Source organism: Leuciscus leuciscus (genome assembly GCF_965113295.1).
Source record: "Leuciscus leuciscus genome assembly, chromosome: 23".
Lineage (NCBI taxonomy): Eukaryota > Metazoa > Chordata > Actinopteri > Cypriniformes > Leuciscidae > Leuciscus > Leuciscus leuciscus.
The window spans coordinates 11,491,694-11,514,232 of record NC_138747.1 but is presented as its reverse complement, the minus strand read 5'-3'; the positions used below and the strand labels follow the sequence as shown (position 1 = coordinate 11,514,232).

General features: G+C 37.3%; 2 protein-coding genes across 3 annotated transcripts in view; one reads left to right on the top strand and one right to left on the bottom strand.

Moving 5' to 3' along the window:
- The window catches only part of unm_sa1614 (un-named sa1614), a 39,503-nt gene extending 32,245 nt beyond the window's left edge, over positions 1-7,258 (top strand). Inside the window, exons 21-28 of one of the 2 annotated variants that reach the window (XM_082155018.1) lie at positions 7-114; positions 611-845; positions 1,070-1,252; positions 2,362-2,425; positions 2,675-2,736; positions 2,856-3,043; positions 4,029-4,151; positions 5,611-7,258. In XM_082155018.1, the coding sequence (XP_082011144.1) occupies positions 7-114; positions 611-845; positions 1,070-1,252; positions 2,362-2,425; positions 2,675-2,736; positions 2,856-3,043; positions 4,029-4,151; positions 5,611-5,685 (1,038 nt within the window). In that variant the 3' untranslated portion in view covers positions 5,686-7,258. Of the gene's footprint in view, positions 1-6; positions 115-610; positions 846-1,069; positions 1,253-2,361; positions 2,426-2,674; positions 2,737-2,852; positions 3,044-4,028; positions 4,152-5,610 lie in introns of both variants that reach the window. The other variant, XM_082155017.1, reaches the window with a different exon arrangement.
- Positions 7,210-21,748, bottom strand: st3gal8 (ST3 beta-galactoside alpha-2,3-sialyltransferase 8). Its single transcript, XM_082155041.1, has 7 exons — positions 21,647-21,748; positions 14,954-15,688; positions 12,224-12,411; positions 11,513-11,692; positions 11,365-11,410; positions 11,159-11,278; positions 7,210-11,079 (listed from the first exon to the last, which is right to left on the bottom strand). The coding sequence occupies exons 2-7, from the start codon at positions 15,275-15,277 to the stop codon at positions 10,912-10,914; spliced, it is 1,026 nt and encodes a 341-aa protein (XP_082011167.1). The 5' UTR covers positions 15,278-15,688; positions 21,647-21,748; the 3' UTR covers positions 7,210-10,911.
- Positions 21,749-22,539: the final 791 nt, after the last annotated feature.

The window sequence follows — 22,539 nt, the reverse complement described above, 5'->3', positions numbered from 1 at the left end:
GTTCAGATCCACCAGTCACAGAACAACCAGTTTAACATGCACGTGCACGTGGAATATGAGTGGAGACTCCGGCAGGATGACCTTTACGAGAGTGATGACGACCTAGATGACAAGGTGACAACATAAGAAGACTACACCACCCATAACTTACAGAACAAACTCGCATTTATACTAATAGAACATAATACATGAGACCTTCACTGCATCCGAAATTGAATACTTCCATACTATATAGTATGCGAAAAACATTACGCCAACAGAGTAGTTTGTCCGAATACATAGTATTTGAAAACAGTAGGCGAAAATACCCGGATTACCTACTTCCGGTGAGATTCTGAAGTGTGTATTCAGTGGACACTTTACTATCCCATGAGGCTACGGGAGAGGATTTATGAATGGCAGTGAAGCAATGCAACTTACAGATATGTACGTCCGAATTTCACTCATATTACCCATATTCATACTATGTAGAATGCACTTTTTTAACAATACCGAAGTAAATTCAAATGTAGTACCTACTTAGAAGTATGCGATTTCGGATGCACCGATTGTATTTGTGTAGCGTGCAATTCATGGTCTGATGTGTAACAGTGAAGGCCCATATTTGTAGATGGGCCCAGTGAAGAAGGAGCGCTTAGGACGGCCGTTCAGCTTGTATCACAGTAACTCTGCCTCTCACAGTGGCGGAGGGGGGTTGTTCAACGTGGGTCGGAGGCTAGCAATGGCCCGAGGGGATAACCGAAGGGACCTGTATGCCAGTCCCAACTCTCAGACGCGCAGCCTTGACAGTCCCCCTCCCCCACCACCTTCATCACCCGCACCGCCACTCCCACCCCGGGTCAGAGGTGAGAAAACTCTTCTCTTCTCTTCTCTTCTCTTCTCTTCTCTTCTCTTCTCTTCTCTTCTCTTCTCTTCTCTTCTCTTCTCTTCTCTTCTCTTCTCTTCTCTTCTCTTCTCTTCTCTTCTCTTCTCTTCTCTTCTCTTCTCTTCTCTTCTCTTCTCTTCTCTTCTCTTCTCTTCTCTTCTCTTCAGTCTTGAGTCTTGTTTACTCTCCTCATGTCCTTTCCAGCTCCAAACGTCCCCCCTCCTCCCCCTCCCATGAGCTCACCTGATGGCTGGACGTCCCATGAAGTAATCAGCAGTAAGAAACGAACCCCTCCTCCCCCTCTTATCATCCGACACAAGCGCACCTACTCTGAGCCCGCCCCTCAGGTGCCCCCCAGCCCCCACTCTACACGGCAGGGACCTACAGGTATGTGCCAAACCCGGAAAGATGCATATTCCCGTTGCCATGGAAAACATGGAAATATCTGGGAATTTAAAATCATGATTCCCAGGCCTGAAAAAGTCATAGAAATTAATAACATTCTTTAAAATCATGGAAAAGTCAAGGAAATTTCTAATGAATATACTTTTATTACAGTTTTATTACCTTATTGTAAAGTGCAGAGGTTGACAGTAACAAAGTACATTTACTTGAGTACTGTACTTAAGTACACTTTTTGAGTATCTGTACTTTACTCGAGTATAATTGTTTCTGGAAACTTTTTACTTTAACTTCCCTACATTTGAAAGACAAATATCCTACTTTTTACTCCACTACAATTCTGTCAAAGTCCTTGAGTAGAACCCGACGTTGGGTTGAAAATGAAAATTACGTCAGAAACCAACATCAGTCGTGTTCTGACGTCAACCCAACTTTCATTTTCTCCAACGTCTGCAACGTTGGAGATTAACGTCAATCTGACGTTGGATTCTGACATCAACCTGATTTTCATTTTCAGCGTTGGGTTTGGTCTTCTAAATGCGAATTTTGTCATTGTTTTGGAGCACACTAGCTTATAGATAACAGTAAGGCTAACATATTCATACTAAAAGCCAAAAAACTTTAAATAGGGCACTATTTGAGGGAACAGCCATTTGGGTGTCCGAAACCATTGTGTACATTATTGAGTGCACTTATTCAATCTCACATTCAATCCCACTACTGGAACTGTGTTCTAGAAATAAATGTGATCTTGATATGAGGGCAGGCATAGATTCAGAGGCATAAGGTCCTGTAAGTATTACATACAACAATGCAACAATAATAAAACAATGCATTGACATTTACTTTTTACTTTTGATACTCAAGTACTTTTAAAAACGAGTATTTCTGTACTTTTACTTAAGTAAAAAACAGTCTTTACAACTTTTACTTGTAACGTAAAGTAATATTTGACCAGTAGTATCTGTACTTTCACTCAAGTAAGGAAGTTGTGTACTTTGTCCACCTAAAGTGTTAACAAAATATTTGTTTAAATATTTAAGCTCATCGATTTACATGAATGTTTTCTTTCTGTCGTAACTTTCTATTTCCAGATTATGGAGTACCTTCATGTCCGATAAGCTTCGGTGGTCCAGACTCACCTTTCCAGAAGTGTGTGTAAGTGCTTTTTGGAGCCACAAATGCTGACCTCTCTTGGCTATTTGCTGTAATTTGATTTATTATTATCATCAATTTAATTGTTATTAACGGTTGTGCTGCTTAAAAATGAGACCATGATACATTTTTTTCACGATTCTTTGGAATGGAATGATCAAAAGCACAGAAATCTTTTGGAAAACTAAAAAAAAAAAAAATAAATACTGTCACTTTTGAACAATTTACTGATCGTAAGACTTTTTGTTTCAGCTCAGGTTCTCCCAAATACACGACATCCACTCTCAACTCCTTATCTGAGCTACCAGAACGAGGTAATGCTTTAACTGTCCGGTTATCTCTCTATTATGTTGTTCTCATTTAAGTTGTTTTGCTTATCTCGCCCCATGTTTTTTGTTACAATGTGTCGTGGCTGTAATCTCTCTCTCAGCAGGCTTTCGAGCAGATGGGGAAAGCAGCTCGTCTCACTTTCTGTACCAAACCCCACAACCCATCAGCAGTGCTGGACATCACACCCCGGGCCTGTCTCCCACCTCCCCCCGCTCATTTAGCCTGGAGACTAACGGAAGCTCCTCTTCCTCCTGCCACACTGCTCCTCACCCACTGCCCAGAAAAACTTTGGTGAGAAACTGGAGAAATGTCTTCAGAGGAAAATCTTATTTCTTACAGGTCTTTTCCCTCAAGAAAAAGTCTCATTTGACCATGTAATTTGGGTCGGATTTTAAATGTTTTTGAAAGAAGTCTCTTAAGCTCACCAAGCAGCATTTATTTGATCAAAAACACAGTAAATATTATTACAGTTTAAAATAGTTGGTTTCTATTTTAAAATGTAATTCATCCCTGTGATGGTAAAGCTGAATTTTCAATATCATTACTCCAGTCTAGCTGGCAATGTGCCAAATAATGCTTGCAACATGCTAAATCATGCTAACAATTTGTTAATTCATGCTAGCAATGTGCAAAAACATGCTAATTAATGCTAACAATGTGTTAAAACATGTTAGCAATGTGCTAATTCATGCTAGCAATGTGCAAAAACATGCCAATTCATGCTAGCAACGTCCTAAACATTTTAACAATGTAATAATGTATGGTAAAAATGAGCTAAAACATTGTTAAAAACAGTTAAATTGCTTTTAATATACATATATTGGAAACCATGATACATTTTCAGGATTCTTTGATGAATAGAAAGTTGAAAAGAACAGCATTTATTTGAAATAGAAACTTTTGTAACATTGTGAATGTCTTTATGTATTTATCACGTTTTATCAATTTAACGCATCTTTGTGTTAAATAATACATAAAAGTATTCATTTCTTTAGAAAACTAGCTTCACCAGCTGTTTTACATGTCTGTGCTCTGCTGGCCTTCCGAGCATCAAACCGGCTTAAACCAGCCTGTTTCCATGTTGCTGTTTTTTTCTGCAGGGTCTAGAGGAATGGTATTTTATTGCATGTGTTTTTGGCTGTTGGAAAGACACAGGCGTTGCTTGACATGTTTCTCATACTTGAGGTTTTCACTTCAACAAATTGACAGTTTAAAAGGAAAGCAATATTAGTAAAAAGCCAATGAAGCAGTTTTTTTGTTTTGTACTTGTGTTTAGATGAAGTCGAAGCTGAGGCGTGTGAAGGCCATGTATGACTGTGTGGCAGATCATCACGATGAGCTCACCTTCAATGAGGGTGACGTTCTGGTGGTACTTGGAGAGGACGATGCTGATTGGTGGGTGAGTATAAGAACAATTGATTTGAGGTCAATTTGAAAGAGTGTGAAAGACACAACACTTGCACAGCTATGTAGGAAATTCATTTCCTGGGACTGCGGTCAATTTTAAAGTTTAGTGGTCATTATACGAAAATATTTGCAGAATAGTGCAATTGACCAATCAGATTCAAGCATTCCAGAGAACTGTTTAATAATAGAACTGTTAAGTCATAATGTCAAATCCGCAAGGCTAATTTGCCATGGGTTCCCTTGGGAATGTCTGATATTTTTTTAGTATAATTATGAGAAAAAAGCTCTGTGGGTAAAATTATTATAAGAAACTTTCCTGTTTAGCTCAACAACATAAATTACACAGTCATATCTCAAATGTGTATTTTGAAACCGTTGTGTGCTTTTTAAAGGTATGTTGCTTATATATCGCTACACTGTTATTTTAATATTATTTATATACTATTATAGTAGTTATTCATATTTTGAATTAGCTTTTATATCTCCTTTTTTTTATGTTCTTTTGTAATAAATTTTTTTTTATATTTTTATATAGCTTTATTTTTCTCCAGTTATTTTCGTTTCATTCACTAGTTCACATTTTTTAAGTTTATCCAGTATTTATATTGTATGTTACTTCAGCTTTATTTCAATTACCAAAAAACATAAAATTTTTAGTTTAACATAGGGTTTTTAAAATGAATGCTTGAATGACTATGTGTAATATGTTGTAGAACAAACATGTAAGTATCTTCAGGTAACCACAGAAAATCCAAAACCGTTATTTAAAAACCCATGGCAGAATCCTGAGGGAATCTTTGACATAAAAATTCTTTCTGGATGAACAGCTCTATTGTGCTTTCTTGTTTTACATTCCGTTTTTGAGTTTTCTACTTAATTCTCAGTTGTTTTCGGCCCTTTGAAGTATCGCTGTGATAAATGGCTCAAAAGCCTTGTTACGGTTAAATATGGTTTTGACGAGGAAGAGGCAGGGTTCTTGTTAGCCTTTTACAGTCATGCTGTGTGTGGAGATCTATCCCACAATCTCATGGGAGCAGATGGAACTTATCAGAGCAGAGCTCTCAGGGTCCATGTTTTATTCTGAGTCAGAGAGCTGCCCATGTCTCCAGCGGGCTTGTCTAATATCCTGCAGATGCTTCGACAGGAAAAATAGCCTCTGGATGGCCCATCAAAAGAATACATTTCTTATAGATTCATAGAGAGACTCTTTGCATGCAGGAAAGAGCTTTGAAAGTGAAATGAATCGTGAATTGTATTTTTTTTTTAAAACATCCCGCATCTTCTGTGTTCCCAGCATTGCTTTTTCATTTTCATTCTGTCAGGAAGCGCAGCCCTTGTTTATGACATTATTTCTTCATTACATGTTGTCATGCGCCGCCCTTTCATTTAATTGAATTCCTCATCCTTCCTTTTGATGACTCTAACCAGAGCCAGTAATGTCTTCCTTTCAGCATGGCTACATCGAGGGACAGCCAGACAGAACGGGCTTATTTCCAGCATCATTTGTCTCTATGCTCACCGAATGAAGCCGGCCAGGATCTGAAATCATAGCACGGTTGACTTTACTGCCAAAGCACCCTGGGAAATGAGGGGCTTGAAGTCTACCCACAGAACCATCGGTAATGAAGAATCAGCATGACAAAGCAGCACTCACAGCGCCAGGAGAGATGGGATATGTGGAACGAGTTGTGCTGTGGACAAAAATTCTCATAGTTTGTGGTTGTTCAGGTCCCTCAGACATGAGAATCATGCCCCATGATCCATCCTAACCGAACGCTCGTTGAGTAAAATGTACCATCCTAAAACTGCTCCAAAGGCACACACAGCATGAACCGCATGTCATTTGTTACATTGAACTGAACTCGAATGTGAGTAATCATTTATGTCAGGCCACAGAAAGTGTAATGTCGAGATTGTTGCTAAGAAATGGAGACAAAAAAGAACAATGGAGACAAAATTCTCTGTGACTGGGTTACTTGATAACAACATAATTATTTTAGAAAAGAAAAGTATGAACAAATGAATGAATGATGAAAACCGTGTGCTTGGGTGTATAGCACAAAAACACATTCAGGTCATATTTCACCTACATTTAAAAGAAAAAAGGTTTTCTATATACCAAGGATATTTGTATTGTGACATTTTCTCAATAATTTAGCACACTTTGCCCCAAATTCTCAGTTATTTTTAAATCGATTATAATTTTGAATTATCATAGTTATCATTCATTATTCTCTTTATTAAATACTGTACAGTATTTTGTTACATAAATGGCACAAAAATACTACTAGTTTCAATAAAATGAATGAAGTAAATGTTTTTGGTATAAAAAGTGCTTTAAAAAAATATTTCTATATATATATATATCCCAGAATAAAAAAAATTGTTTTAATAAAACCTTAATGGTCCTAAAATGTCTTTATTCCAAAAGGAATTTTCTTTTGATTTTGGGTGAAATACCATTGTTTCTGTACCTTCAGATAAAATAATAACTGAAAAAATGGTTAAGTAAGTGGTTTATTGAAAACAGACCACAGATTAATCACAGGTTCACACAAAACATCATGAACACAGAAGCTTACAAAGATGTGCACACACCACACAATTTGGCCATTACAATGGGATCAAACCATCACATTCAGCTGGACAGTCTTTGAACATGTACTAACTTCTTAAAGTGCTTTAGAGTAGATAACTACTTGTGGCAGAAGACATTTTTTCAAATGATGTCACACCCAGGGAATATTACATCTGCAGTCACATGTTGTTTGAATATATGAGCTGTAAACAAAACGATAAAAAGTAATTTGGCCACAGCTTTTCTTGACTGTACTGCTCAATATCTCAGACTCCTCCTCGATAATTATTCCAGCAGGGATATTACATTTTAATTGAACTATTTCACTACTTGGATCATAGGATCTTGTACATACACAGTCATGTATTACAGTACAAGTTGAAAATGTGGTTTCAGCATTTGCTTTTTATTTGTTAAAGAACCTGAATGGAAAACTATGGTGTTGTGAGATATTTATGTATTGTGTATCTCATAAAAAAAAAAAAAAAAAAAGGCTTGTATGTTTTTCTGTATTTTTATTTATGCAAAATTATCAAATATTTTTTTAATACTGTGCTGGATGCCCTAAACTGTGACTTTTTAATTCAAATATTTTTTATTGTTTATGCTTTGGTTTTGGTTTGTTTCTAATTAGAATAAAACTGAACTTTGTCCAAACTCTTAAATCTTCAATGTCCTGATTTGAGTGTTTGTGTATTTTCAGATTATCTGTGACTCTGCTTTCCATGAAAACTCTGTAAACTTTGATAGCCACTGACTGACATGAAGCAATGCAAAGCCAAAATACATTCAAGAACATAAAACCACAGAACAAACACACGTGTGGTAATACTTGGCAACGAACTTACGAAATTACAGCTCAAGTTTCAACCTTGTCACAGTCCTTAAAGTTCACAATTATGCAAACTAGAAAAGGGAAAAAAAAACCCACAGAACATCTACGACCAGTAATTTCAACTACAAAAATACAGAGATCAATTGTATTTCAGGAATAAGAGATAATGAATCAAACATGTATGAAAGTACAGCATTTGCTTTATCCAGAACTGTAAATCACAAGGCAGGCTGTTGTATGAGTGCCAACGGGTCATTTTAAGGCCACTGCGACCAGATGCATCACTTTAGGGACGGCTTTGGTCTAAAGGTATATAATGCTATTAAACACATAACCATAGGAAACTCCACACTCTCAACTACAATCTAGAATACTTTCACAGCTCTGTGTGATATACATCTTCCAGCATGTGTTTTGGGTATAATTAGGTGATTTCATTGGCAGTATGGTTAAATTAGAAGAGAACTTTAAGGTTAGAAGAGTCCTTCAAATACCAATGCAGGAAATGTGTGGTGACTTGAACAATGTCAGTGCATCTCTGTAATTGTCTGATGTGAAATCTAAAATAACATTTGTCAACGTCTTAATACGCTATCATTTCTGATTTTTAAAAATGTGTTTATTGCTTATTCAATCTTTTGAAACCTTTTAATCCACAAACTTGCAATCTAAAATGCTTTAATGCACTGCAGGTTAAAGTTTAAAGTCAACATGAAATTTAATCAAATCTTATGTACTTTAGTTCCCCCAAGAATGAATTTTTCTTGATTTTGTCATCATTTACTCGCCCTCATGTCGATCCCAACCAGTAAGCCTTTTTGTTCTGCAGAATAGGGTTGTCACAGAATCAAAATTTTAGTAGTCAGTACCAATACAAGTAAAATTTCGTGGTTCTTTGTATCAATTTCGGTACCAGAGCAAAAACTGTTAAATTAAGTACTTAAATTTTTTTTTCTTTGATGCCTTTCTTTGAAACCTTTGATGCTCAGGGCACTCGAAAAAACATGAACAAGAGTGTTTAAAAGCAGTGTCTATCAGCGGGTACCGAAAATACCCCATACTCGGTACTACCGGTACAGCAGAAATGTTGGTACTGTCAACTTTTTTTTAGTACCGACTTTGGTCTATTTGACAACCCTACAGCGGAATACAAAAAAAGTATTTTGAGAAAGTGTTTTTTTTAATGGGGTCTAATGTTTTTTGAATCCCAACGTTCTCCAAAATATCTTCTTTTGTGTTGCAAGTGAAATATCCCTTAATACTATTTTAATAATGTTCTTATTTTGCACAGTTTATCAATGTGCATCACTTCAAAGAAAAAGAAACAAATAAAATAAAAAAATTCCATAATTTTTCATCAAAATTGAACAACTTGCTCCACCTAATTTATTTTCAGTTGACACAAGTAAACTGCCCAACCAAACCTCCTGTCATATGGTCCAATCTGATATTTAAAGGGGTCCTTGATTATGATTTCAGTTTTTTAACTTTAGTTAGTGTGTAATGTTGCTGTTTAAGCATAAACAACATCTGCAAAGTTACGATGCTCAAAGTTCAATGCAAAGGGAGATATTTTCTTTTACAGAAATTGCTTTTTAAGGACTACAGCAAATGGCTGGTAGGGACTACAACGAGCTTCTTCCTGGGTTGGTGAATTCACAAACCCTAAAATGTACATAAACCCTGTCCCCGGGGACACGCAACAAAGAGGGTGAGGCCACGTTGGGCTGCTTTAGAGAAGAGGAAGAGTTGTTGTCGCTGTTTTTTACACCCCAGAAAAAGTTTGCCTTAGGCAAACAAACTTAGAGAGGTTAAAATTTATTTCTCGTTTTTTACGTAAAACAGCTTCCAGAAGAGAGTGCAATGCAGGCTATATGCACAAAAGCTTCTCCTGAAAGACGTAGCCATTCCCATTTTGTCGGGACAATCTGTTGTTTATTGATCACAACTTGTAAGTATGTCATATTATTTGTAGTTGTGTTTTCTATTAACAGTTCCAATTATAAGTGCTATGATAGCTATGATGTAAAGGAAGGGACATTTTTGCCTCCGCTAGCCTGCTATTTAACATTACAGTATTGATGTAGTGTTTACTTTAGCTTTTGTAAGCTCTTGCTTTTGTAATACTGTTCACCGCCCCTTAGGAAAATTATCCATGATTTTGTGATCGATTACTGTTTGTATTACCATAGATTTCCGACAAATATGATTAAATGGTGGATTACATCATATCTATAAGAAAATGACACAAAAAACATACTACTCTGAAATATCCTGTGAAATCCGTGTTTGCTAAGTCCGTGCTTGAAATCTGTTTTGCACAATCCTCTTGATTGTTAACATTGTCAGGGTCTGAATCGGGCTCGAAATGGTTTGAAACTGACGCCATCGTTAATATCTAAATTTTAGTCGAGTTTGCGGTTATGAAGGGGCGGGACATTTCCCGAACACACGCCAAGCGCTGCCAATCACAACACACAAGGCCAGCTAACCAATCACAGCGCATTTTGTATTTCAGAAGGAGGGGCTTCATCGAAAAAAACGCATTCAACCAGACTGGGGAGAGAGGAGCTGTAATAATGTAAAATATGTGAAAAAGAATGCGTTTTTTGAACAATCAAGCATGAAAATATATTCCAGTACACCCCCAAAATAAAATCAACACTTAGTAAAAGGGCACAATAGGACCCCTTTAACACCCACTTTTCACGATCCAATCAATTACCAATGGTTCAAATCAAACCCACCCTTTTTTTCGTCATTGGATATTTTGTTAGGAAAAGTGGGTTGCAAATGCTGCTTCATGTTGACTTGTTGACTAAGGCTTTAATGCCCTGATAAATGGCTTTTTATAACATCTGCAAGTGAATGGAGCTGATGATCAACAACTTTCTTGCAGTTCAGACAGCTTTGTCGATTACACGCGAAACCCATCTAGTTTTGTCACAAATTGCACATTTGCAGTGCAGACACTGTGTGAGGCTAGTCAGCTTGAATAAGAAAGAAGTATATAAGGGGGCTTAGATCAAGCCAATTTGCTTACTGTTCATCTTCTTCAAGGTTTCAATGCCAGACTGGGGAGGAAGGCAACATCCGTCTTTTTCTTCAGGCACGTAGAGAGTAAAATGCTGTTAGAGAACAGGAGTTGTTCATTCGGTCTTAGGACTACAGCTTGATGTCTGTGGGTTTGGTTCAGTGCAGTTCACAGTGGTCAATTAATGGTAGGGTGGATCACAGATCTGCGTCTCTTTGGCTTCCATACGGCTGCAGTGCAAGTCCTGGCCTGGCATTTACATGGCACTGAGCACTACTGAGTCAATAAAGGCCATAATTACAGGCTCATCTGTACAGTTTGATTTTGCTCTCTGCGTTGAGCCTATGAATGATCTCAGTCTCGAAATCCGCATTGTGGACGCCAGTCTTTCGAAAGGCACCTGCGTATCTGTTGTTCTCCCAATAGTGGTGCCAGTTTCCTTGCTTGTCTGCCCCATATCCAAACACTGACACCTGTTGAGATTGAACATCATGATTGAAATCATCTAGGGACGCAGAAATGATTTTATTGGCTGTAAATAGAAATACAAACCTCGTCACAAAGATGCAAAGCAAATATAATGGCTACTATCCCAGTGGACGGATACCTTCCATGACGCTCTGTCCATTTGTCATGTATGTACTTAAAGAAGGCTGGATTTACAACCATCACCTGGTCGGCACACACAGACAGTAAAGTTAGGCTTAACAGATTAATGTGTTTATGGATTTACAAGCTTTAGCATGATTTACACTCACCTTGTCTTTGTCAGCTTCTACACGATTTTTCACTCTCATGTACGTCCTGTTTAGGATATTCAAACATTTTAGTCATTTTTAGAGTAATAAAATGTTTTTAGTTAAATTAAAAACATGTTGCACAATTTTCAGAAATATTTTGAGGTACATTTTGATCTCTCCTGTGGAAAGGGCGCTGGACAACCACTGCATGTCTTTCAATTTGAAAGGAAGAAGGACGAGATGGACACCAGGTCTCAGATCGATCGCACTCTCTGGATACAGAAAGTGGTGGGTGGTTCGGTTACCAACATCCTCTTCATAACCCACAGTTACGGCCTTATTCATTCTGTAGAACGTTTCAGTGGAAATGCATTAGTAAAAAAAAAAACAAAAAAAACATGCACTTATTGGCTACTTAAAATAAAAATCCATTTTTAAAATAGTTTTTTCAGGTTTCTCTCTTAGACACTTTTAAAGTCAACATGAACCAGCATTCATATTTTAATTCCTTAATGTGGTTGAAATGTGAAAGGATTTTTAACGAAAATCTTTTGAAAATTTTCTCAATGTTGTTTTGTCTTTACAATGAACATTAAGGAAGTAAAAAAAAAATTGGGCCCCATTAACTATCATAGTATGGACAAAACCAATGTTTTCAAAATTCAAATTCTTTTTTGTGTTGTATTGATTAATTTGAATTTTCGGGTGAACTACATTAGTCAACATTTGAAGTGGATCAAAACCTTTCATCAAAGTTATACATGAATTTTTAACAATACCCGTTCTTTTCTTAGGACAGCTTTGATGAACTTTTTTGATCCACTTCAGATGTTGACTACTGTATTTAGACTTAACACATAAAGAGCAGAAAACACACCTAATAACAGTTGAATGGGAATCTATCAAGGCTCCGTTTTTGGACTTCGACAGATTGCCTGAGTTTCCAACAACTGCACATTTCCGGCACTGGTTTTGCCGTGGAATTTTGTCTTTAGGTGGAGGGGAAATTATCTTAAACATCTTCTGGGTGACATCCTCGATCGTTCCATCAGATGACTGCAAAGACTGCAAAGCAATATCATTAATAAAAATTATAGAGCTGAACCTCAAAATTTAAATAATATTTATTTTTCACTACTAATCTCTACATCTTTAATGTTAAAAGAAATGACGACTATCCCAGCAATGGTCTTTGGTGTTATTGTATATTTTCTTAATGCATTATTTAAAATGCTGCGAACGTTTCTATGTGCCATGGAAACTCAAGACACTTCAGGCAAACCAATTTCAGGCTTATCTGAGTGCACTCTTAGTGCCATTGCCTGCAAAGGTCTGAAAGCCTTTAATTAGGCTAAATTAAAACTTACTGAAACACATGGCTGGGCCGAAGGGCCTATTTGTGCCCTTGTTCCCAAGGGAAAATTACTTTTTTGTTTAAGGAAACCAGATAATGACTCTGGGATCCACAGCCATCACTTTAATGATGTTTGGCGAACAGATATGATGGTAGTAAGTGAACTTGAGATGGTCTGGAATGAACACACCAGCTGTTGTCTTTCCCTGACGTGTCCGTGTGCCAGAAAAGGGAAATGAAAATGATATCTACAGCTATGACTTCAGAGGCATGCCTGAGAATCCCAAGAGCTATTCTGTCTCTAGCTTAGAATGGCCAATGGCTGTCTAGAGACTAGCAAATGAATCAAGGAACAAATACAACATTAACTGTCCCATTCGTTGCAGAAATTGGAAAACAGATCCTGTTGAGCTAAATCTACATATTGAGAGTTGAGTTTTTTGCCGAAAACTTGAGCATTCTGTTCTTTTTTAGGGTCGTATCTTGTGACATCGTGTCCCGTTTTTAGTTGCGTTCATATTTCATTCAAAAAGAACCAGAGTTGATTTGGAAGCGGACCGAGAACAATCTTTTCAGCGGTCTCTGTCCGCTTGTTTGGTGCACACCAGGGTTCGGATTGTAGCATTTACACTTCAAATTAACTGCACTAACAGAGTAATCGCACCAGGGCTTGTTTTAATCAAACCAAACATGCCAAGTGCAACAAATCCGTATTCTCTATATCAGGAAGCAGTGTTTCTGAAGTACCTGAAACTTGCGGTTATGGTAAGGGGCGTGACATTTCACATCAGAGCACATTGAGGGACTTTAGAGACCACAGGCACGTTCAAGCTCAAACCTGTGCACAATGTTTTGCTACGGTTTCCAGGTTGAATGACAAGTTTCCTGGAAACAGTGTGCAACGGGGTTTGATACATTTACTCTTGTTTGGTGGGTGTGTCAAAAATGTCAGCCCAATCAGCAGCAACATGTATATAAACCACGCGGTATTAAAGAGACAGCTCGCACAAAGAGTCCAAGTAAAGTCGTTTACAAATGTGTGCAGCTCGGTATACGCAACAATTGAAGATATTAGAAGACATGTTTGTCTTTTCATCCTGAAATGCGAGGCAAATGTTGGATCACAATAATTAGGAACCAAATGTTTTACAAATCCCTTCACTCGATTGGGATGTTCTCTTTTATTCTGGAAGGCAAGGGCAGCGACTGTAACATTGAGCGTAACATGAGCATAATACATTTTCAGTATTAAACACGTATATATACCGATTTCATCAGGCTCTGAAAATTCTTCAAAAAGAACACAAAGAATGGCCTTCTCAGCTGCCATAGTTGCAACTCTTGCGTCATCAGAACAGGGTGTTCAACGCACCACCGTTTTCGTTTAAAAAACGTTTAGCAAATTTTTGTCGGGGCTGAACACAGCCCAGAACTAAACAAAGGTGAGTTTCACAAAAGCATTGTTAGCTAACCAGTCGCAAGTTCTGTCGTTATCAGCACAGTTCAACGAGTCTGTTTCCTGAAACCATAGTTCCAACAAACATTCACAAACAGCATCGCAAAGTTGTGTGGTTAAAACAGATCTCGACCTGTGGTTAGAAGCACACTTTCTTGTTTGCTTGACATGTGGACTTAAATCCTTATCTTGAGCAAAACAAGCTAGCTGGCATTCAGTACAATCATATCTTTCATTTAGAATATATACAAATTTCATTCACGTCTTTTAGCTTGTCAAGAGATTTAAAGCACCATTTTTGAAGAGTGCGCATGTGCGAATGTTTTCTAGCACGAAAGAAAGAGACTATGATTGAATCTTGAAATAAAGCAAAATAACTGAAAAAATTTGAATTAGTCCTCAGATACCATGTCTGTAATTTATAGCAAAAAATCTGGCAGTAATTCGATCTCAAAAGGATTAATTTAAATAAGTTATTACTCTACCTGCGTGACATCATTAACCAACATGGTTGAATGACAAATTTGCGACATTGGTTTCAGGAAACAGTCGTGACTAGCTAGTTGATTTCTTCAACGATGCATCGTTCTATGGTAGTTAAGCAGCGAGTTACGCCATTGTATGGGAAACGCTGTTACTGACAGACTGGAAAGAGAGGTGCTGCAATAATGTAAAATATGTGAAAAATAATGTGTTTTTAAAATAAATTGCTTTTGTAGTAGACAAAATCAAGACTTTATAAAAGAGCATAATATGGCCTATTTAAACCATCTGAATCAAAAGAATCTGCTTCTTACCAGCCACCACTTCAGAGAGGGCAGATCTATGTCATCCTGTCTGCCGGTGAGGTAAGGTTTCTGTTTATGATCATAATGTTGGTCAAACCACTTTGATACACCCGTGTCTGCTATACAAGATGTACAGCAACAGTAATGACCTCGTCTTGGCTCGGTGATAGGGTGTAACTGTGTCTGGTTCATTGTTGGTGTCCTGGCATTGTGGTGAGAGGGCAAAACTGTGATGGGCACAATCCCAGCCTTCTGAATGGTGTGAGCAGCTATCATTAAAAACAAAATAGCACCTAGCAAAGCACCTAAGTACAGTTTTCTTCTCAACATCATGGCTAAGAAAAACTGGGGTGGATTTTCCAGAGGAAAAGATTTAAAGGAACCACCGCTGTAACATGCATTCACTTCTGGCTTGGCTTGTTCCTGCCAAATGTATTGTGGCTTTTATGGTGTAGGATAAGTTGCTTTACACAAAAAAAAGGCCGCTGAGGTGGAAAATGACAGGATCTGCCATCCAGGATTGTCCATTATGGCCTTGTTCTATCTGTCCATCCTGTCATGAGTTTTTAAAACCAAAGCACAAGGCCTCATGGTGAAACACACTAAAAGGAGTCAAAATCTTAATAATCAGTACAGTGAAGGAAATGAGTCGGAGATGAGGCAGCTTCACTTCCTGTCTGTACAGCTGTAGGCGCCTCTGCTCATGTTTCATTCCACTGCGAACACCCACTGCTGCCAAAGCTCCTGAAAAACACACAAGAACATCAACATTTTGAGTTATTTTTCCATTATGTCATGATCTGATTCATGAATGCAATTCAGTGAATTGGCAGATTTACTCAGAATGATTCCTTCACAAATCAGATTTTGTTAATAAATTAAACATGCCAAAAGGAGTTTTGCAAGATTTTCAGTGAATAACAACTTAAAGTTTAGTCACTTCCTCACATAAAACCTCCAGAAGACTTAAAATATAGCAAAGAAGACATACGACCTATGAACATATGAACTGGATCATTTTGAAGCTACAGTACACATTTATTGTAATTGCATGTAATATTGCATTTAATTTCTTCTTTTGTGTTCCTGTTTTGTGTTTTGTGTTGAGGGTGAGTAAACAATGAGTTATTGTGTAATCTATCCCAAAACTCCACTGAGAAAACTCATTCTTTGAGGCAGTGCTAAAAAGAAAGAATCATTTTTTTTCTTTTTCAAAATCATGTTATGTTCAATCATGTTGAACTGACCTAAAAGGAAGAAAGGAAGGAACGTTGTCTGTCTATTTAAAACACAGTGGAGAGCACTCCAAAATACAACAAGGAAGTTGAAGAAAGGTCACAACTGTTGCCTCCCGAGACTGCAAAAATGCACTCCCCACCACATCCACGCTGAACATCTACATAAATAAAGCACCGCTGACTGCGTTGGACCAATCACATCAATGCAGCAAATCCATCTTTAGATTGATGAGTGTCAAACACAGCTACTCCCACAATTCCCAGTCTAGAGCTCTTGACTTGATGCATGGTACTTAAATAGCCTACTTGAAGTCCTTAACAAACATCCTTGGAACAGTCGCTTTACTTTAAAAAAAACAAAAAAAAAAACAAAGCTATCCCAGGAACGACAGCCAGTGTGACCGCAGAGCAAAGCTGACATTTGATCCAATAGGAGAAACAGGAAGTCCAGGACTTTCCTCATCTGTTAGGGATCCGTGTCCGGCGGAGCAGGGAGAAGCTGGTAATGGAGTGGGGGATGTGAGATCAGCTGACGTTCAGCTGATTCAGAAGAACCGTCTCTCCCTGCCAGACAGCTGTCTCACTACAGACCAAACAGAATTACATCTCTGGCCAGCGCAGCCAAATCTACCTAGTCAGCAAAGTGAGTCTCCCCCACCGTTCATTACTCAAAGTGAACTAATCTCAAAAGCAACGCAAGGGAACTTTAAGTAGCCAATCCAGGGCTGATAAATCCAGAACGTTCTCATTCGCTTAAGCTGAGAAACAAGCGGTTCATTCAGAACACTAATCAAGACTACAAAATTACAACAGCTGTAAGAATGACATAAATGTATTAAGCCAAAGTAATATTTGCTCTGGGCCTGGTACATGGGCAGCCTGTGTTGTGTGATGTGTGTGTGTGTTTTTAATTTTTTTTATTAAGATAACAAGGTTTCTCATGAAGTTACCATGGCTCAACACTGCTGCCTAATCTGGCTTTGCATGGTCAAAGAACAGATAAAATACAACTATGAAAAGCTCCTGTGTTTTTTTATTTATTAGGACAGTTATTCTGCTGCATCAAGGGAAACACCCTGTCTGCACTAATTCATTTGCATACCAATATGTTTAACACCAGAGCCAGTGGGATTCTCACATTACTGAAACAAGAGGCTCCTCAATGTCTGCCAAACTATTCAGATTTGATTGCTCATTGAAATGTGCCCTTTACTCAGCAAAAGGGACCCCCTTTTCACAGGACTCCTGTCCAAACTTTCTGTGTGAGCCTTGAGGTAAGGTTTGGAAGAGAACCATAGAGCAAGCAAATGTTAGTTAATAAATGCTGACAATGCATTGCGGTCTTTGTTAATGAGTCTTATGAGTTTTGAGAACAGTTTTATGAGTTTTAATTAACGGTCTTTACCCCAACACAAGCTGCTTTTAATGCAAAATTCATAGCAATCCATAATATAATATAATATGAGCAAAACAGAGCCTTAGAAAAGCTATTTAAATTATACATACATATATGTGTCCAAAGCGACACAAAAGTTATAAGTATTCTACATGAAATGTATAGGCTACTCTTTGTTAAATGATTCCTAATTATTTCCATTATTTCACGATTTCTAGTATTTGTACAGACTTTACATTTTATTTAAATGTTGTAATTAGCAATTCTATCTTTTTTTAATGCAAAAATATGAAAACTTTCTGCCATGGTTTATGAATAAAATATATAATGTATAATAAAATGTATAATAATAATTAAAAATATATAATAATAACTTAAAAATAATACATTAAATATATAATAATATAATAATAATTTAAATAATAATAATTTAAAAAAAAGATAAGATAAATAAAGTGGTTGGAGCCACTATGTATATCTGCACAGGAACAGATGCCAGTCATCTGATCGTGTTTTGCATCTGAATATTGTGGCGCATGTGTCACTATTGTGTCAACGTTGGTTACAGCCAACATTAAAAAAAAAAACTGTCAACACTGGAAGCAATTATTACAGCCACTTTGATTTACCCAAACTGTTTAAATAAACATATTCTTCTGTGTTACCAAACATAAACAGTGTTTGAGATTTTCCATTTTTGTTTCCTATTCACTGACGAACACCAGAAACAAATTCATGCAAAAATGAAACAGCGAAACAGCGATCAAAACTGCTGAGGTGCTGAGAAAAACCCTGCTCTAATAGACTTGCCTTGGATGCCAGCCAGAGCTTTTTAACTTGCAGAGGCGTAAGAGGCTTGTTTTGCTCAGGGCATGTTAAAGAGTCAGGCCATGTTAACACTACAGTGAGAGTTTCAAGTGAGGTGTGGAGTCGGCTGCTACGAGAAGGTTTTTTGGGGGGTTTTACATTAACTGATTTCTGCCTCACTTTTGTGAAAATGTGTGTAGTGTGGTTTCCTAAACTTGAAGATAAAAAAACAAAAAAACAAGTCCCACCCCCACTATATCACTCCAAGCATAGCCTACTTATCGGCCTCTCTGATAGCTAGAATATCTTTAAAAATGCAAAACAAGGGGGCCCTCTCATTTCCTTTCCCCTTAAACTCACATGGGTTACATCTAAAACTAAGCTTAAGAAACAGGAACAGCTACACTGTAAAATATGTACATTTGACTAGAAAACAATGTAAAAATGCTACTAGCAAAACATGTTACATGTTTAACTGTACTCTTATCCTTACCTTATTGTATATAGTTAAATTACTATTATAATTGACAACATATGTAATTTTAGTAAAAAATATTGTTTTTAGAAGTAAAAAGTATGAATTATCATACCTTAGGCCAATATGTACACTTTCACATAAAATATTGTAAAATTAAGTTATGGTTAAAGGTACACGTGTTCCCTATTGCTCATAAAACATTAATTACTCGGCTTAAAGGGATAGTTCACCCAAGAAAATTGGTTCTGTCATCCTTTACTCACCCTCAAGTTATTCCAAATATGTATCAGTTTCTTTCTTCTGTTGAACACAAAAGAAGGTGGACAAAAGAACACAATTAAAAATGTTGGTAACCAGACAGTTGACCGTAGCCATTGACTTGCATAGTAAAAAACAACAACTATGGAAGTCAAAAGCTATAATTAACTGTCTGGTTACCAACATTCTTCAAAATATCTTCTTTTGTGTTCAACAGAAGAAAGAACCTCATACAGGTCTGAGTGGTAAACGATGACAGATTTTTTCATTTTTGGGTGAACTATCCTTTTAAAGGAGAACTTGGTAACTTTTTTAACTTAATAAAACTGTCTAGAAATCATTTGGATGGTTAAACAACCTGTTCTGGTGATATTGGTGACTTTCCCCGCTCCCCCCAGCGTTCCCAGGCGGAAAACCAACCTTGCAACTTGCGCACTGCCGTCCCGGCAAAGTGAAATTGGAAGTCTCGTGAGAAGCGAGAACTAGAACGAGAACGAGCGCGAAACACAAATTGCTTTACGGCAATTCGACATAAACACACACGCATGTATGATGTATTACCAGATTACTCACCTCGGTAGACATAGCTCCACGCGATACAGTTGGCTTGCTCCGATCAAAACAAACGCACATGAGCAGCGGTAGAGAGGGGGAGGAGGCCGCCGCAAGTGAGTTTTTTACGACCGTGTTGTGAAATATACGCCCCCCCACAGCTGTAGGGGGAGCTCGTGGGGAAAACATGCGACAACAAAAGGGAAAATCAGCGAAGAAGTGACTAGAGTTCGCTAGAGTTACAGAGTTCTCCTTTAAGAGAGATATAACCAGTTTAGATGGAAAGGATCTGAAGCACTCTCTGAAGACGATACTTTAACTATGCCCATTAATAGAAACGGTTCTTCCTTAAAAATAAAATCCAGCACAGATAAAACAACCATAATGAAATGACCCTTCACAATAGATAATGCTTAACAATGGACTCCATTAGAGAGCAAGATATGGCAATTTATCTGTTCAATAAAAACCTTACTCGCCTGTTGAGTAATAAAAGCGCCATCTTCGCGATGCTTTCACAACATTACAAATCCTTCAGTTCTTGCAATCTCTGAAAAGCCAAGCCAATGTTGATTCCAGTTTTATTACGAGCTCCATCATTGTTCTCTTTTTGCCAGCAAACTCTCTTCATAGTTTTTTTTTTTAAACGGGTGATTCCCCGGAGGTTCGATATTTAGCATGCTCCATGTCAACCTTTCTCGCTCATTGTGACTCACTCACACACCATACACGCATCAAAATAGCCGGAGCAAAGTTTATAAAATTTAGGAATATGACGAGACACGCACGGGTTAGTGACGTACGTATGTATGCAAATTCCAGCAAAAACCATCCTGACAGGTTTAAAATATAAACACTCATAATTGTCTTTTAGAAGATGGATTGATGTATTGATTTACATTTTTGATAATTTTGAAAAAAAGTGATATTATTTCATTTGAATAATGTTATCTAATTTAAGTTCAATGGAAATGGACATTCCCAGAATTCCCAGCATGAACCATCACAGTTGTAATTATAATTTTTTTTTTATCTATTATGTCCATTGGAATGTTTTATGTTGCACTATATCATTTAATGTCACAGTTAAGAACTCTAAAATAAACGGTCACCAACATGTTTGTAACATAATCACTGAATTCTTACAGTAATGTATAGTTTTTTTACTCAATAAAATTATCCGCATTTCGACCATATGTGTTGGCAAAAATGTGTGGGATGAATTGGGTCTCGTAGTCGCCTAACTCTAAACGTCACGTAGTACGAAACAAACCAATCTGACAATATTAATTTACACACTAACTGAAAGGTATTCCACACTAGAGTAATAAGTAATTAATAACTGGTCAAAAATAAAACCATATAATCTATATAGCTTAGTCACTCGCCTTAGACAGCATTTTGGGCATCAAATGCCTCGGGTAGTCAAACGCTTGAACGCCGATTACATGCCAAAAAACGAAGGTAGGAAAGCTTACGTTCTTTTGAGCCATGGTTTAGCTACATCCAAACGAAAACGTTATAAGTAGCTATCCGTAAGTCTTACGGACAATTTAGGATAGTAAAGTAACAGTTTAAGTTTAACAAACATGGATAAGTTATCAAAGAGTCAAACCGTTCGAACTGTTTCCACTTTAAGTTCAGCTCAAGTTTAATCTTCGAGGTGGAAACTCGTGCAATCGTGTTCAACACGAAATAAATCTTGTAACTGTACCCTGTTGTTTAGTAGTAAAATGGGATTGATTAGCATTGCATTGGCTAAACGTGTGGGTTAAAAAAGAAGTAGATCGAGAAAAAAAGAACACGTTTTGAGATGGCAGTTCAGCTTAACTCCGTTAACTCTGAGACCGCTTTCTCTCATTATAATCTATCACGTAGCCTATATTCAAATCGGGCTTGATAAAGTTTAAACAGGTTTTAGTATAATGTCACATGATGTCGTCTAGAAAGCGGGATAAGTTTAGGCTACTTACCACCTTGTTCTCAGCTCGAATGCGGGAAACTAATTCGCAGAACTACTTCTTGCATGGACTGAGGAGAAATGATGTCAAGCTCTACGTCCTGTCTGCTGTGTGTGTGTGTGTGTGTGTACGTACATGTGTGTGTGTGGTCCTGGTAAACCCTCCGTTGTGGGGAGCAAATGTCCCTACAAAGATAGTAGTACCAGTAATTTTTGACCTTGTGGGGACATTTTTTGTGGAAAAACATCTTATAAATCATACTAAATTATTATTATTTTTTAAAGTTTTCTGTGTTTAGGGATAAAGTTACTTAGGGTTATGGGGGATAGGGGATAGAGTTTACATGAGATGTTAAAGCTGTTTGATGTCTATATCAGGGGTCCATTCTTTGTGCATAGGACATCTGAGATCATGATCTGACAGATGCCAGATCTTCTAATCATGATAACTGATCTCTGGCTAATCTGGTTCTTCAAGCAAATTTGTGGGATTTGATTACAATATTTAAATGACATTGTTTGAGATCACTGTACGTTTTGTGTTCACTGGAAAGGACAGATACTGTATCGATACTCGAAACCATGATCAGCAATGTATCGATTGGACCTTAAGTAAGCAAGCAGCCAAGTATTCTACATGAAATGTGTATAGGCTACTCTTTGTTAAATGATTCCTAATTATTTCCATTATTTCACGATTTCTAGTATTTGTACAGACTTTACATTTTATTTAAATGTTGTAATTAGCTATTCTTTTAATTTTACCTGTGAAGCAGATTTGTCACGTGAAGGTGACAGCATTAAGTAAAGTTTCTAAATGGACAGCATTAAGTAAAGTTTCTAAATGGGATAGTTCACCCAAAAATGTAAATTTTGTCATTAGCCTATACTTACCCTCAGGTTGTT

What these genes read in the sequence shown, in the direction of transcription:
- st3gal8 (XM_082155041.1), bottom strand. Translation starts at nt 15,277, where the DNA reads ATGATGTTGAGAAGAAAACTGTACTTAGGTGCTTTGCTAGGTGCTATT. An exon ending in TCCACAGGAGAGATCAAAAT is followed by an intron (nt 11,411 to 11,512) that starts GTACCTCAAAAT and finishes TATCCTAAACAG; the next exon opens with GACGTACATGAGAGTGAAAA. An exon ending in CTTTGCATCTTTGTGACGAG is followed by an intron (nt 11,080 to 11,158) that starts GTTTGTATTTCT and finishes CAATCTCAACAG; the next exon opens with GTGTCAGTGTTTGGATATGG.